General features: G+C 37.7%; 1 protein-coding gene across 2 annotated transcripts in view; it reads left to right on the top strand.

Moving 5' to 3' along the window:
- The window catches only part of JMY (junction mediating and regulatory protein, p53 cofactor), a 104,281-nt gene that overhangs the window by 47,349 nt on the left and 39,982 nt on the right, over positions 1–16,950 (top strand). For both annotated transcript variants that reach the window (XM_070571544.1, XM_070571545.1), the window contains one exon: positions 7,232–7,382. In XM_070571544.1, the coding sequence (XP_070427645.1) occupies positions 7,232–7,382 (151 nt within the window). The remainder of the gene's footprint in view (positions 1–7,231; positions 7,383–16,950) is intronic.

Here is a 16,950-nt window from a genome sequence, read left to right as displayed (position 1 = left end):
AAACTAGATGACCCTCTAGATTTTTTTTTTTTTTAAAGATGGGCACCTGAGCTAACAACTGTTGCCAATCTTTTTCTTTTCTTTTTTTGTTTTTCCTCCCTAAGTCCCCCCAATACATAGTTGTAGTTGTATATTTTTTAGTTGTTGGTCGCTCTAGTTGTGGCATATGGGACACTGCCTCAGCGTGACCTGAAGAGGGGTGCCATGTTCTCGCCCAGCAAAACCCCAGGCCGCTGAAGCAGAGCGTGCAAACTTAACCACTCAGCCACAGGGCCAGCCCCGGTCCTCTAGATTTTTAAAGCCATGTCTTAATGAGTCAGGGTCAGTTAGTGAGTTGTCCTACTGATCATCTTCCTGGATCAATTATAAGAACTTCAAACATACTGTCCAACATACCTTTAATTTTTACTGAAAGTAAATAAGCTAGAAAATAGAAGAAGGCACCCTCAACTCTTCCCTTGCCTTTGTAGCCAGTCACCTCATTTTGCCAATTATCTCTTAGTTAAATCTTGAATGTGCTCTTCTTCTTCCACTTCCCCCTGCCCCCACCAGGACCAAGCAAATCTGTAGTTGTCTTTGTGTGAAATAGAAAAAGACACCTACCCCTACTCCCTACCCCAGTAGACAAGTTAGAGAAGGGCCTCTTTCTGGGCAGATGCGGCAGTACACATGGCTTGGCAAAGCTCAGGCTGGATATCAGTCTCCACTCTGCTCCCTTGGTTGAGTGCTTTTGTGCAGAGTGAGTTTTTACACCATTGGACCGTTATATGCTATAGCATGCACACTGAACTATATAGTGCCACCACTATCCATTAAGGTACTTTTCTCTTATCTGAGCTACTTTTTCTTTGGTTTCCTTGCCTTTGGTTTTCCTCACCTTTTCATTTCATCACACTCTTTCCTGAGAGTGTTGCTTTTATTATTTGCTTTGAATATAAAAATATGTGAATAGATGGTGCTGAATCTAATCATGTTACTATGTTAACCAAGAGTCACCTTCAAGTGACTCCTGGGCCTGGAAAATTTGCAGTAAGGGTACTGCTACCTCAGTGTATTCACGAATTTATCTTGGCGTTTGTTTCACCTAAAAATCTGAGTTGTCTTTTTTTCTTTTTCACTATCCCAACAATAGACAGGAATAACACTTAAGTTCCTCACATAAAACTCAAATATCCAAGCAAGTGATGTACTTTATAATAAGAATTTCGTGCCAAGAATTTGTATTTATAAACTAGTCTCCCTATCCTAGCTACCTAAACTGACACATACTTTTTTCCATGTTAAAAACAGGCACTGTTTTCTTTCTAGCTCTGAAATTGAAAACAGAAGTGTCATTGTTTTAGCACATGATCCAGCTGACCAGTGCTGTATATCTTCAAATTTGCCAAGTTAGGAAAAGAACTTAGGATCCTAGCTTAATGTCTTAGGTACAAGACACTATAAACACATTTTTAAACAGTTGGCTGTAGCATTAGCTGCTGAGTTTCACAAGTCAGTTAAAAAAAAACATTAAAAAAGCATAGAGAGCATGTTTATGTTCTGTATATTTGAATATATATGTACAATGAAAGTAAAGATAATGCAACATGAAAGTACAAGTTATTTTCAAATAATTACCAGCAGTTTTTTTACTTTTTACTTTTTCTTTTCAAAAAGCCATAATACAAGTTTTTCTCACTTCTGTACATTGTTTAGCCATGCAAGTGAGAAAGATTTCTATCTTAGTGTTCTGACTTGAGATTTTTGAATCTTGAACACTACTTGTTCTGTTTATTAAATTTCTATTTCATTGTTAGGGTCTGTTTGGAAAATCAAACCAGTTACTTCAACAGAGGGAATTTAGTATAAAGAATTGTTAATTAGGAATAGAGTTGTTAACTAGATAGTTAAGGCAGGAAGGAAGCTCTAAAATATCAGAATTAACAATTGCAACAACAGTCACCACTCCTAGGATTGAGAATACAAACAGATGGTGATTATTAAAAGCGTAGTGTAGAGGAGGGCCCTCGGGAGTTGCCCTCTGAGGAAGACAGCATTGCTCGTCTTGTGCTGCCAGGTCTGAGCTCAGTGGAGAGGCCCAGATCTCTGGGGTGGGGCACCAGCAGGCTGCTGCTGGTTGGTCTGGGGGGTGGCGCGCAGGCAGTCTAGTTCTACAGAGGTGGAAAACTGCGAAATGGATTCTCTTAACCGCTTCAGGAAGGAATTGCAGATGCTGGGGTGAAGAAGCGAGCCTGGGATGACGCTGATAAGAGCAGCAAACAGGAAAATCAAGTGATGCAGATAGGAAGAAGCAAATCCCGTCTCCCTCCTCCAGCTCTGAGATCGCCTCCAACCCTTACTACTGGCAAAGCCTAATGTGGTTTGCAGAGCCCGAACCCTAGCATCGCAAGGCAGAAAGCTGAACCTAGAGCCTATAGACTAGAATTTACGTACATCTTCAAACTATTAAAGTTAGGGAAAACAATGTAGTAACCTAGCTTGTGGTCTTCAGGACAATAAACATACAAGTTCTTTAAAGGGGCCGAAGTTTAATCATGTCATTGAAAAGGACGTTTATCATAGTATGCTGAGTAAGGGTTTAAAATTTGGGCTGCAGTGTTGAGTTTATTAAATTTCTATTGCATACTAGTGAATGCTAATCTGAGGCTTTTTGATGCACGTGTTTTAAAATCAGAGGTAATCACGACAAAAGAAAGCACAAACCATGATGGTTTTGTTATAATAGTAAACAAGGCTTCCAGAACCCTTAAATCTAAGCCAAAGTCTAAATATGCCACGTACTGCTAGGAATCCCACAGTGGTTTCCTGTTGCCTATCAAATTAAGTGCAAACTGCTCAGCCTGACGCTTAAAGGCCTCCTTGTGATGGTCACAGCCTACTTTTCTAATTTTATCTCCCGTTACCTTTATCTGTTTTACCTAACCTCCAGCCATGCTGGACTGCTCTCTGTTACCACGCACTGAACTTACCTGCGTCTAGGCTTTTGCTCACGTTAATTGTTGCCTCTGTTATGCCTTTTGGATGGTTCTCTTTCCCGTATACTTCATATGTACCTGTCAAAATCCCACCCCTCCTTCAACGCCCCCCTCACTTATGAACCTAAAGTCTGTCCTGATCTAAGCAGCCAAATGTGTTCTCTCCCCACAAACCTTTCCTTTTCCTTAAAAGTCTTAAATACCTTTATTCCTTTTACCTGGAGACACTCCCACCATCTTTAATACCTGGCTAGAATTCTACTTGTTCTTTAAGAATCCACTTACTCATCATTTCCATTAGAAAGTCTGCCCAGCCTTTGCACCCCAACCTCCATAGCTGGTGCTCCCCATAGTATCTTAGGTGTAGTGTGCCATGACATTTTCCATACTGTGTTGTAATTCTTTGTCTGGGTGTCTTTGTCTTTGCTAGGCTGAATATCTTGCTGTCCCTAGTGTCTAGTGCAATACTGGCCCTGAGCAGATGTAAAACAGCATCGTTTTGGGTGAATAATTGTGTTAAAAGATTTGTCAAAGGTTTCACAGTTACTAAGTAGAGCCAGGTCTCCTAATTTCAAGACAGATTTCTGCATCACAGATATCTCTGCCCACCCCACCCCCCAATTAGACTGTAAGTTTCTTGGGAGAAGAATATGTGTCTTACTCATATGTGTATCCCCTGAAGCACCTAGTACAGCGGTCTGTTTATTGAAATTATATAATTGAAGTGATTTCCAAATACTAGCCATGGGAAAGTCTAAAAGGAGAAATAAAGTCAACCATATCTAGTAGCATCATGTAAGTGTGACTCCTGTGGTCTGAGACTAGAAATATAGTAATCATCTTCTGAGAATCAAAAAAAAATTCCCGTCCAGATGAGCAGGGAATCCTATATCAAGAATCCAAGCTGCTGCTACTGGCTTAATTGTCTTTGCTTGGCATTGTGTTTATAGTCCCAGAAATGGAGCTCACACAATTCTGTTTTCTAACTATTAAGGAAGACATTTAGGTTCTCATCATATCTCCACTTCCCCTCTCTCCCCCACACTGGAAAAAAGAGGTAACTCTCATAGTTTTGCCTCTTGCTGGGCCTTGTATGTGAAAACATGAGCTCATTGTTTGCTTGACTAGAAACAGGAAACCTCTGCGATAATGTGTCTTCAGCCTGTCTAGTTGGTATGGCTTTTGAACCCAAGAAGAGATGAAAGCACTTTTTCTTGTTCGTGACTATAAAGCAATATATTTACAGTAAAGAAGATTTGGAAGGTGCAGATTTTAAACAGGAAGAAAAAAAATCACCCATAATCCACCACCAGAAGATGCTATTAATAATAATACGTTTTATGTTTTGTCTTTTTTCTGGACATTCTTCCTTTATGTAATTGAAATTGTATCTATGATTTTGATGTGTCTTCACTTAATATTATAGCATAATTATTGCCCTTGGTTATTAAAAACTTCATAAGCATTATTTTTAGCACAGAATTGTTATTTTATGGGTATATCATACATAACTATTAGGTATCTGGGATCCATTTTTTTCCTTTGTTTTAAATAACATTTCAGTGTACATCTTTGGTTATCATTATTTGAAGATATTTTCTTGAGTACCCTCAAAGAGTATGATGTCATAAAATACCTCCCAGAAAAGATTTTAATCCACTTATAATTCCACTAGTGGTGTATGAGTGTTTGCCTATTTCATCGTGACTACACTAACTCTTGTTAAGTCTCATTTTTAATATTTACTTAATGACTCTTTCTAAATGGCTTGTTATCCTACCATCTAAAAGCGGCTATTTTGTGTCTTCTCTCCTTCCTTGTCCTAAGCCAGTCTATTCTTATCTAGGTTCTTTCTTCACAGGGGAAAACAGAGATCATCAAAAGAGAGTTCGCCTTATCCTACCTCTGCCAAATCCAAAACCTCCCTTTCTTTGTGCCCGTGGAGGAATTGTCCCTCCATTTACCAAGAGCACATCTCTACACCAGGACTCTGCACCCTGTCCCTTCCCATTTTCTTCTCAAGGACTTCCCTACTCTGATTAGCCCCATCTCTTTCCTGCATCTTTAGATTCTCCCTCTGCTGGATACTTCTTACCACCACTCAGCCTGCTCCACCATCTCCTATTAAAATAAAACAAAAATCAAAAGGCCTCCTCTTAAGCCTCATCCTTTTTCAGCGCCACCCTTTGTTCTCTGTTCACTCAATCAAATTTCTCAAGAGTATTTATTTATACATGTGTCTACATTTCTCTCCTCTCATTAAAAACATGTCTGGAAGTGAATTTTTTATTCGTTCAATCATTCAGGAAATATTTTGGATTGCCTAGTTCATGCCAAGCAGTGTGCTCGTGAAAAGCAAAAAACCTATGCATTCTCTGCCCTCATGGAACTTTTGGAGGGGGAAGCAGTCAGTATTTTTAAGTTCACAAAATACTATCAAGTATGATTGTGGTAAGTGCTAGGAAGGAAAAGTATATGTATTGCACTGAAGAGCTTGTAATGGGGAGTCAGGGAAGACTTCCAGGAACCAGTAATTGAGCTGAGATCTGAAGATGTGATGGGAGTTAATAGCAAAGGGAGTTGGCCTGGCCTCCAGAACTGCTGTTGCTAAGTTCAGTGATCCTCATGCTGTTAGGTCCATGGATACTAGTTGTCATCCTATATGACCCCTAGGGAGTGTTTAAACGACAGAGTTGATTTCTCCTCCTTTGAATCTTGTTCCTTATGTGATTCCATGCTTTTCTGGTACTCCCCCCACCGCACCCCCCATTTGATTTCTGTAGGTTCTTCACCCACTTCAAAGGGTTGGAATTCCTTAGGATTCAGTCATGAGCTTTTTCTCATGACTTCCTTAGATGATCTCATTCACTCTCATGGCTTTAAATGCCTTTTGTGTGTCAAGGATAGCCAGATTTATATCTCTGGGCACGACCTTTGCAAAGGCAAGCTTACCATATGCAAAATGAAATCCTTGGTCTTCTCCCCTTTAAAATCAGCTCTTCTTCATTGTTTACTTTTTGAGGAAATGGCAATTCCATGTACATATTTTTTCCTGATAACCTGAGTCACTTTCTCTGACTTGACCCCTCTCTCTGCCTTGCCATTGTCCCCCTTAACACTGCTAATAAATTGCTCACTGTGTGCTGAACACTATACTAAGTACTCTTTCATATATTTTTCCCTCTATCTGGAAGACTCTTCATTTGATTAAGGAGCAGTATATTGTTGCTTCAAGACTAAAACCAAACGTTTCCTTCCTCTGAGTGTTAAATTTCCAGGTGATTAAAATTTTATTTTAGTTTTAGACTGTGCTTTTAAGTTGTATTTATTATACCATTTAGAGAATATGGTCTGTATTATTTCTACTTTTAAAGTTTATTACAAATTTTTTAGTGGGTTATAATACTTGATCAGTTTTTTAAAAGTGTGCCATGTGTGGCTTAACATTTTTCGCTATAGTGTTTTTTTCCATCATCCTAATATGGTGTTACTAACTTCTCGTTTAATTTTTAGCGGTCTTGTATATGGTAAAGAAGGCTGGAGTGTGCAAAGGATCCATTGCTGTTCTTGCTGGATTGGACCTTTCTTACGTGTTAAACATACCTGTGTGGTGCTTTTATATTTTATATTACTAGTGTCACTTCTGTGAATTTTATTTTAGTGTTCACGTGGTATACCCCTGTCCATCGTTTGATTTTCAACTTTCCTTTGTCCTTTTATTTTAGTTGTGACTCTTGTAAATAATACATAGCTGATTTTTCTCTGTTGTTTTTATCCAAAGTCCTTCAGTAAGTAGCTGAACTGATTTTTATATATTTTCAGTCTTAAAATCTGAATTTTCAATTATTGCATTTATTTGTCAGTTAGTAAATAAATATTTTATTGGCACAAATAATTCTTAACCTGAAAATATAATTATCATAAAGGAGGAAATAAATTTCTTCTTACTTCAGTACCTAAAAATAATGTCTTAACATTTTGCTCTGTGTCCTTTGTATATATATGAATGGAGGAGAGAAGGATGAAAAAGAAGGTAGAGGAGGAGGAAAGGGGAACAAATTTCTGTGTCAGCTATCTTCAATGTTATTGTTCATTTACTTGTTTTGTAAATTAATTGCTTCTACTATAGAGCAGGGAAAACAAATATTTGTTTTAGCCCCAGGCACAATGCATGATACGTAAACAGTCAGTAAATATTTAAGGAATGAATAAAAGAAAGAAACGAACTTCTTAATTTTTCTTTCTCTTCTCTCAAGATTTCCATGGAGAATGACTATCTGGGTCCCCGAAGAATTGAAAGTCTACAAAAAGAAGATGCTGACTGGCAGCGGAAAGCTCACATGGCTGTGCTCTCAATTCAAGATCTTACTGTCAAATATTTTGAAATAACAGCTAAAGCTCAAAAAGGTGAGTTTCCCAGTAAAATTGTCCTTGTTAGGTATTTTTGAAAATGAGCGCTTTAAGTATTTTATGTTTGCAGTAGTTATATAGAAAAGCATATAAAGACCACTTACATCCCAGCAGTTAAAGAAGATCACTACTAACAAATTAAAGTATATCCTTTAAGTCTTTTTCTAGGCATATATGTTTACATATACCCCGTACTTAAAAAAAATAATAGTAATGGGATATTGGTATAGCAAAGTTCAATTCTGACACTAACCGTTCACAGTTGCAGACCCCACGGCTTAAAGACACAGTCACCAATAAGGCTGCCCTCACTTTAGACACTGCTTGCAAATTTGGGGGAGTCCCCAGGCATCTGCACTTCTAACCAACTGGCTACAAATTTAGGAGTTCTCACAGCCCTTTTAGGTTCGATAATTCGCACAGTGACTAGCAAAACCCAGGAAAGCACATACTTAGGATTACAGTTTATAAAGGATACAAATCAGGCCAAGCCGAATGAAGAGACACATAGGGCAAGGTCAGTGAAGGTCCATTCCTTCCAGCTCCCTTCCATAGGTGGCCACAGAAATCCTTCCATGGCTCCTTGATAGGCAGTTTAAAAATCACTGCTATTCATTATTTTAATAACGTGTCCATCTACGTGGCATTTATATAGTTTAGCATTCAGGCTATTCTTTCAGCAAATCCATGGTTCCTTAAAAATTTCACTTGAAGCGCTTTATTCCTTCAGAATGCCAGTGCTGAATGAGAATGCCGTCCTTGATTCCTTAGCATCATTTGGCATTGTCATTAAAAAAATAAAACTGACAATTTGATAGGTGAAGAACAGTATCATGTTTTTAAATTTTGCATTTCTTTGGTTATTACTGAGTGTTGATCTTTTTTGTTTTCATGTAATAATTAGTATTTTCATACCCTTCTTTTTTTCCAGTTAATATCTTTTGCCTGTTTTTCCATGGTGGTGGTTTTTTCTGGTGTCCCTAAGAGCTTTGTATATTATATTCATTGATATTTAAATTATTGTTATATATTAATTCTTTGACATCTGTTGCAAATATCTATTCCAAAATTTCCTTTTAACTTCTTTTAATTACACAAATTTTATTTGTAAAAACCATCAGCTTTTAAGAATGATTTTTCTTTAAATCTTTATGTTAACTTAGCTTGTTGCATTTTCTAAAGTAAGTTTCTGTATTCCTCCAAATGGTTAAACCCTACTCTACCTGGACTTCTTTCTGAACTGTTTTCTAATGATATGCTTCTTCTGTCCTTGTGCTGTAATTATTGTAGCTTTATAATAAAACTTATTACCCAGTTTATCAAATAACCCCTCATCATTACTTTTCAAATTTTTCTTGATTATGCTCAATTATTCCTTCCAAAGATAGTATTGTAATCTTTGTTTTAAAAGTTGAAATTATTTCTTTTCAAACTAATGTAATTCTGATCAGAACTGCAGTGTCTTAGACTTTGACAAGAAGATTTTAATATTCATGTAGAAGAGTAAATTCTTGGTTTATTTCTATGTTGATAGGGTAATTTGAGAAAAATATTTGTGTGGTTGGTATATCCTGCCATGTGTTTGTCTCTGTTTTCTTCAGGGAAGCTTTGTAGCATTTTTGTTTTTTATCTAGGTTCTACACATTTCTTGTTTAGTTCACTTCTGGATGTGTTTTTTTGTTAGTTTGTATTTGAGGAAGGTTAGCCCTGAGCTAACTACTGCCAATCCTCCTCTTTTTGCCAAGGAAGGCTGGCCCTGAGCTAACATCTGTGCCCGTCTTCCTCTACTTTATATGTGGGATGCCTACCACAGCATGGTGTGCCAAGCAGTGCTATGTCTGTACCTGGGATCTGAACCGGCAAACCCTGGGCCACTGAAGCGGAACATGCGCACTTAACTGCTGCACCACTGGGCTGGCCCCTAGACTTTTTTTTTTTTTCCTTTGAGGAAGACTAGCCCTGAGCTAACATCTACTAATCCTCCTCATTTTGCTGAGGAAGACTGGCCCTGAGCAACATTCGTGCCCATCTTCCTCTATTATTTATGTGGGACACCTGCTACAGCATGGCTTGCCAAGTGGTGCCATGTCTGCACCTGGGATTCGAACCGGCAAACCCCAGGGTGCTGAAGCTGAATGTGCACACTTAACTCCTGCGCCACTGGGCCAGCCCCCACTTCTGGGTATTTTATGTTTTATTTTTGTTAATATGGTTGTGAAAGGGACGTTATTCCTTTTAATAGGTTTTGAGCTTTATTTTTTAATCTTCAAGTCATCTTAGTGATTTCTGTTTGTTGAAGAGTAAAGTAAATGTGGTTTGTATCTGAGATTTAATAAAATACTTTAGATAGGTGCAATATGGTTAATACAGTATTTGGATACAAGTGCTTTCTTTCATTCTTTTAAGATATATTTTAGTCAACCATACGTTTTGTTTTAATGTTAATGTGAGTGATTTTGTGCATAGACGCTGGAAAACGTGTCTCACCCATGATGCTTATCGTTACTTTTTAAACTCCTTTTATAGTTTCAGCCATCAACGTTAACGTGTGCCAACTTTCCTGTTCCTGAAATATGCATTTCTGGCTAATCAGGTGTCAGTATTAGCTTAGAAAGTTTTAAGTAAACCATACTATTTGCCTCCCCATCCTCATTTTTGGTAGAAAGATAGTATAACGCCATTAAAGAATTTTGAAAATCACGTGTACTCTGTTACTCTGCCACCATTCTTCATCTCCTATTCTTTCATGTACATATCAAATGCAAAAGTATTTTTCATTTAAAAATACATTATATTAAGACGGGATATTTCTACAGAGCTTGCTGACATTAAAAGAATAATAAGGGAATACTGCAAACAACTCTCTGCATGCAAATTCAGCAACCTAGGCAAAATGGAACAATTCATTGAAAAACACAAGCTACCATGACTCACACAAGATGAAATAAATAACCTGAGTATCCCTATAACCATTAAAGAAATTGGATTTGTAGTTTAAAATGTTCCAAAAAAGAATTCTCCAGGCCCAAATGGTTTCACTGGCAAATTTTACCAAACATTCAAATAGTAATACCAGCTCTACACAATCTCTTCCAGAAAACAGAAGAGGAAGGACTTCCAATTTATATTAAATGAGACCAGCAATACCCTAAGTCCAAAACTGTACGAAGACAGCACAAAAAACCAAAACTACGGACCAGTATCCCACATACATAGATACAAAAATCCTAAGCGAAATATTAGCAAATTTTAAAATATTTTTAAAATGCTTTAAAAAATTAGCAACCATGACCAAGGCAGGGTTTATCCTGGTTCAGTATTTGAACACCAATTAGTATAATTCACCATATTAAAAGTCTGGAACAGTGTTTTTGAACTGGGGTCGATTGTGCCACACAAAAGGACATTTAGCAATGTCTGGAGACATTTTTGGTTGTTGCAACTAAAGAGCATGTTACTAGCATCTAGCAGATAGAGACCAGGATTATGTTAAACATCCTATGTTGCATGTGGCAGCCCACCCTGCATCAAAGAATTTTATGGCCCATAATGTGAAAAATGCTGAGATTGAGTCAGCATCATGGCAGAGTGAGCTCTTCCCTTAGACTCTTCTCACCTAAGGTACGATGAAGAGGATCTTCATATAACAACAGAGGGCTTTCACACAACACAAAAGACGTCTGAGAGACCCACACAGCCAGTGGTGTTGGATCCCCCAGAAGAAGTGGAAGGAGGTAAGGGAATCTCCTCTCCCTCCCCTAATGGCAGCAACCCAGGGCGCAGGACTGCATGCAGCTCTGAGTGGCGGGGGGGAGGGGTGGCCCTCTGCAGGAACACCTTCACTCTCCAAGTTTCCTCAAGCCTGTGGGAAAGCCCCATACAGAGGTGACTAAGGTATTGTGGGCCTGTCTTCATCAAGCCAGCACCACAGGAGAGCAGACAGCAAGAGCAGAGTAAGAATGCCCCTGGCATCTTGCAGGCAAAAGGAAGCACCCCTCCCCCTGCCCGGTGCTCCATCTCAGCTTGTTGGCCAGAACACTCATGCATACCACAGAAAAGCAGCAGCTATGAGCAAGAGAGCTGGGGGTCACATGGGCTCAGAATACACAGGTCTTGACGACCACCCAGTGGTGGCAGGTGGAATCTGCGACCAGATACTGTCACTATGTGGAGGCACAAATCCACACCATGAAACAGATTGAAAAAATATATATTAGTACTCCAGGACAGAAGGAAAATGACAAGCACCCTGAAATTTATAATCCAAATGACAGAGAATTCAAAATAGCTATCATAAAAAAACTCAACAAGTTACAAGAAAATTCAGATAGTTCAATGAAATTAGGAAATTCTTCACAAAAGAGATTGAAACTGTAAAGAAAAACCAATAAGAAATGTTGGAGATGAAAAGCACAGTGGATGAGATGAAACTCTGTACTCCATGAATAACAGAGCTGATATTATGAAGGGGAGGATTAGCAGTCTAGAGGACAGAAATATCAAAATTCTTTAGATGGAGCAGGAGAGAGAACTAAAACCGAAAAGAAATGAAGAAATTCTCTGAGAAATGTCTGACTCAATTAGGAAATGCGACATAAGGATTATAGGTATTCTAGAGGAAGAAGAGAAAGAATGGAGTGGAAAACATGTTCAAGAAAATAATAGCTGAGAATTTCCAAACCTGGTTTAGGAGCTGGAAATACCACTGAAAGAAGCCGATAGAACTCCTAATTATATCAAAAGATCTTCTCCAAAGCATATAATAGTAAAGCTGGGAAAAGTCAATGACAAGGAAAAAATATTAAAGACAGCAAGATGAGAAAATAGAAAGGAACCCCTATCAGGCTTTCAGCAGATTCCTCCGCAGAAACCTTACAAGCTAGGAGAGAATGGAATGATATATTCAGAATTCTGAAAGACAAAACTTTCAGCCAAGAATACTCTGTCCAGCAAAAATATCCTTCAGATATGATGGAGAAATAAACAGAAAATAAATAAAAGCTAAGGGGGTTCATTGGCACAAGACCCCCCCCCCCCCCCACATTACAAGAAATACTCAAGAAGGTCCTCATGCATGAGAGGAAAAAAAAAAACATTTACAAAGCCTCAAGCAAGCACATGAATAAGTAGACAAAATCAGAAAGTTGCAGCTATCAAAACAGCTTAGCAAACAATTAAAAAAGGAAGGGAAACATAAAAAAATAAATATAGCCTTGTCATTTAAACCACAAAATCACAACACAAGATGGAATAAGTTGTGACAATAATGTAGAAGGGGAAAAGGAGAAGGGATGGTATCGGCTTAGTTTCAGGAAATAAGAGTCTATCAGAAGATGGACTATCTCATCTGCGAGGTGTTTTCATACAAACTTCATGGTAACCACTAAACAATCAGAAGAGAGACACCAATCACAAATAAAGAGAAAGCTAAGAAAAACAACATAGAGAACCTACAAACTGAATTGTGGTCTGAAATACACAGGACGAGAAACAAGGGAAATGCAGAAGAACTGGAAAACAAGTGATAAAATGGGAGCATTAAGCCTTCACATATCTGTAATCACTCCTTATGTAAATGGATTGAATTCTCCAATCAAAAGACACAGAGTGGCTGGATGGATTTAAAAAAAACAAGAGCCAACAATATACTGCCTCCTGGAAACAAATCTCAGTTCCAAAGACAAACGTGGGCTCACAGTGACGGGATGAAAGATGATACTCCAAGCTAATGGCAAACAGAAGAAAGCAGGTGTTGCCATACTTATAACAGACAAAGTAGGCTTCAAGATAAGATGAGTAATGAGAGACAAAGAGGGGCAGTATATAAATGATAGAGGGACACTCCACCAAGAAGACAAAACACTTATATATGCACCCAACAGAGGAGCACCAAATTACATAAAGCAACTGCTAACAAACCTAAAAAGAGATATTAACAACCATACAATAATAGGGGATCTTAACACCTCACTTAAATCAACGGATAGATCATCCAGACAGAAAGTCAACAAGGAAATAGTGGATTTAAACAAAAAACTAGACCAGGTGAACTTAATAGATATGTATAGAACACTGCATCCAAAAACAGTAGAATACACATTCTTCTCAAGTGCACACGGAGCATTCTCAAGGTAGACCATATGTTGGGAAACAAGGCAAGCCTCAATAAACTTAGGAAGTTTGAAATCACATCAAGCTTCTTTTCCAAACATAATGCTATGAAACTAAAAATCAACTACAAGAAAGAAGGTGGGAAAGTGACAAAGATGTGGACACTAAACAGCATGCTACTAAACAGCCAATGGATCATTGAAGAAATTAAAGGAGAAATCAAAAAATATCTGGAGACAAATGAAAATGAAAATACACCACACCAACTCATATCAGATGCAGAAAAGCGGTTCTCAGAGGGAAATTCATAGCAATACAGGCCCACCTTAACAAACACAAAAAATCTCAAATCAGCAATCTTAAACTACACCTAACAGAATTAGAAAGAGAAGAACAAACCCCAAAGGATGGAAATAATAAAAATCAGAGCAGAAATAAATGAAACTGAAACAAAAAAAACCCAGAAAGGATCATTGAATCAAAGAGCTGGTTCTTTGAGAAGATAAACAAAATTGACAAACTCTTAGCCAGACTCACTATGAAAAAAGAGAGAAGGCTCAAATACATAAAATCAGAAATGAAAGAGGAAAAATTGCAACAGATACCACAGAAATATAAAAGATGATGAGAGAATACTATGAAAAACTATATGCCAACAAATTGGACAATCTAGAAGGCATGGATTAATTGTTAGATTCATACAACCTCCCAAAACCGAATCAAGAAGAAATAGGTAATCTGAAGAGACCAATTGTAAGTAAAGAGATTGAAACAGCAATCAAAAACCTCCCAAAATATAAAAGTACAGGACCAGAAGGCTTCTCTGGAGAATTCTACCAAACATTCAAAGAAGATTTATTACCTATCTTTCTCACACTATTCAAAAAATTGAGGAAGATGGAACACTTAATAACACATTCTACAAGGCCAACATCACCCTGATACCAAAGCCAGACAAGGACAACACAAAGAAGGAAAGTTACAGGCCATTATTGCTGATGAACCTAGATGCAAAACTCCTCAACAAAATATTGGCAAACTGAATACAGCAATACATTAAAAAGATCATGCACCATGATCAAGTGGGATTTATACCAGGGATGCAGGGATGATTGAGCATTGGCAAATCAATCAATGTGATACACCACATTAACAAAGGAGGAATAAAAACCATGTGATCCTCTCAGTAGTTGCAGAGAAAGCATCTGACAAGATCTAACATCCATTTATGATAAAAAAGAACTCTCAATAAATGGGTACAGAAGGAAAGTACTTCAACATAATAAAGGCCATGTATGACAAACCCACGGCCAACATCATGCTGAATGGGGTAAAACTGAAAGCCATCCCTCTGAGAACAAGAACAAGACAAGGGTGCCCACTCTTGTTAATCCTATTCAACATAGTACTGGATGTTTTGCCCAGAGCAGTTAGGCAAGAAAAAGAAATAAAAGGAATTCAAGTAGACATTGAAGAAGTGAAACTTTCACTGTTCTCAGACAACATGATTTTATTCAAAGAAAACCCTAAAGAATCCATCAGAAAACTGTTAGAAATGATCAGCAACTACAGCAAAGTTGCAGGGTATAAAATCAACCTAGAAAAATCTGTTGCATTTTTGTACTCTAATAATGAACTAACAGAAAAGGAACTCGAGAATACAATCCCAACAAAAAGAATAAAATAGCTAGGAATAAATTTAACTAAGGAGGTGAAAGACCTATACAATGAAAACTATAAGACATTATTGAACAAAATCGATAATGACATAAAGAAATGGAAAGATATTCCATGCACATGGATTGGAAGAATAAATATAGTTAAAATGTCCATACTATGTAAAGTAATCTGTAGATTTAGTGCAATCCCAATCAGTATCCCAATGACATTCTTCATGCAAATAGAATAAAGAATCCTAAAACTCATATGGGGCAACAAAACACCCCAAATAGCTAAAGCAATCCTGAGAAAAAAGAACAAAGCTGGAGACATCACAATCCCTGACTTCAAAATAGACTACAAATCTATAGTAATCAAAACAGCATGTTACTGGTACAAAAACAGGCATGCAGATCAAGGGAAGAGAATTGAAAGCCCAGAAGTAAAACCACACATCTGTGGTCAGCTACTCTTTGACAGATGAGCTAAGAACATACAATGGAGAAAGGAAAGTCTCTTCAGTAAGTGGTGTTGGGAAAACTGGACTGTCACATGCAAAAGAATGAAAGTAGACCATTATTTTTTGCCATACACAAAAATTAACTTAAAGTGGATCAAAGACTTGAAGATAAGACCTGAAACCATAAAACTCCTAAAAGAAAATATAGGCAGGACACTCTTTGACATTGGTCTTCGAAGGCCCTTTTCGAATACCATGGCTACTTGGACAAGGGAAACAAAAGGAAAAAAGTAAACAAGTGGGACTTCATCAGACTAAAGAGCTTCTGTAAGGCAAAGGAAACCAGAATAAAAACAAAAAGACAACCCATCAACCGGGAGAAAAAGTTTTAAAATCGTATTTCCAACAATGGTTAATCTCCAGAATATGTGAAGAACTCACACAACTCAACAACAAAAAACCAAAAACCCAATAAAAAATAGGCAAAGAATATGAACAGACGTTTTTCCAAGAAAGATATACAGATCACCAATAGGCACATGAAAAGATGTTCATCATCACTAATCATCAGGGAAATGTACATGGAGACCACACTTAGGTATCACCTTACCCCCATTAGAATGGCTGTAATCACCAGGACAAAAAATAAGAAATGTTGGAGAGGATGTGGAAAAAAGGGAACCCTCCTACACTGCTGGTGGGCTTGCAGACTGGTGCAGTCACTATGGAAAACAGTATGGAGATTCCTCAAAAAATTAAAAATTGAAAAAATACCCAGCTATCCCAGTACTGGGTATTTCTTCAAAGAACTTGAAATCAACACTCCAAAGTACCATATGCACCCCCATGTTCACTGCAGCATTATTCACAATAGCTAAGAAGTGGAAGCAACCCAAGTGTCCATCGACTGATCATTGGATAAAGAAGATGTGGTCTATGTATACAATGGAATGCTACTCAGCTATAAAAAAGGGACAAAATCATACCATTCTCAACAACATGGATGTACCTTGAGGGTATTAGGTTAAGTGAAATAAGCCAGAGAAAGACAAACACCACTTGATTTCACTTATGTGGAAGGAAGGAAGAGGGTTAGGGAGTGGACACAAGGAGTGAAGGAGCACACGTATATGGTGACTCACAAAAGTACTCTCCAACTGAAATTTGACAGTGTTATCAACTGTTGCGACTTCAATTAAAAAAATGCTGAAGTTGAGAAACCCTAGTTTTGTTTTTTATAAAAAGCATGATCAATCATATCAATAGATGCTGAAAAGCATTCGACAAAATACAACATCTATGTGTGATGAAGATACTCAACAAACTAGGTATAGA

Source organism: Equus przewalskii, chromosome 13 (genome assembly GCF_037783145.1).
Source record: "Equus przewalskii isolate Varuska chromosome 13, EquPr2, whole genome shotgun sequence".
NCBI lineage: Eukaryota > Metazoa > Chordata > Mammalia > Perissodactyla > Equidae > Equus > Equus przewalskii.
This window is presented reverse-complemented; position numbering and strand designations above follow the sequence as displayed.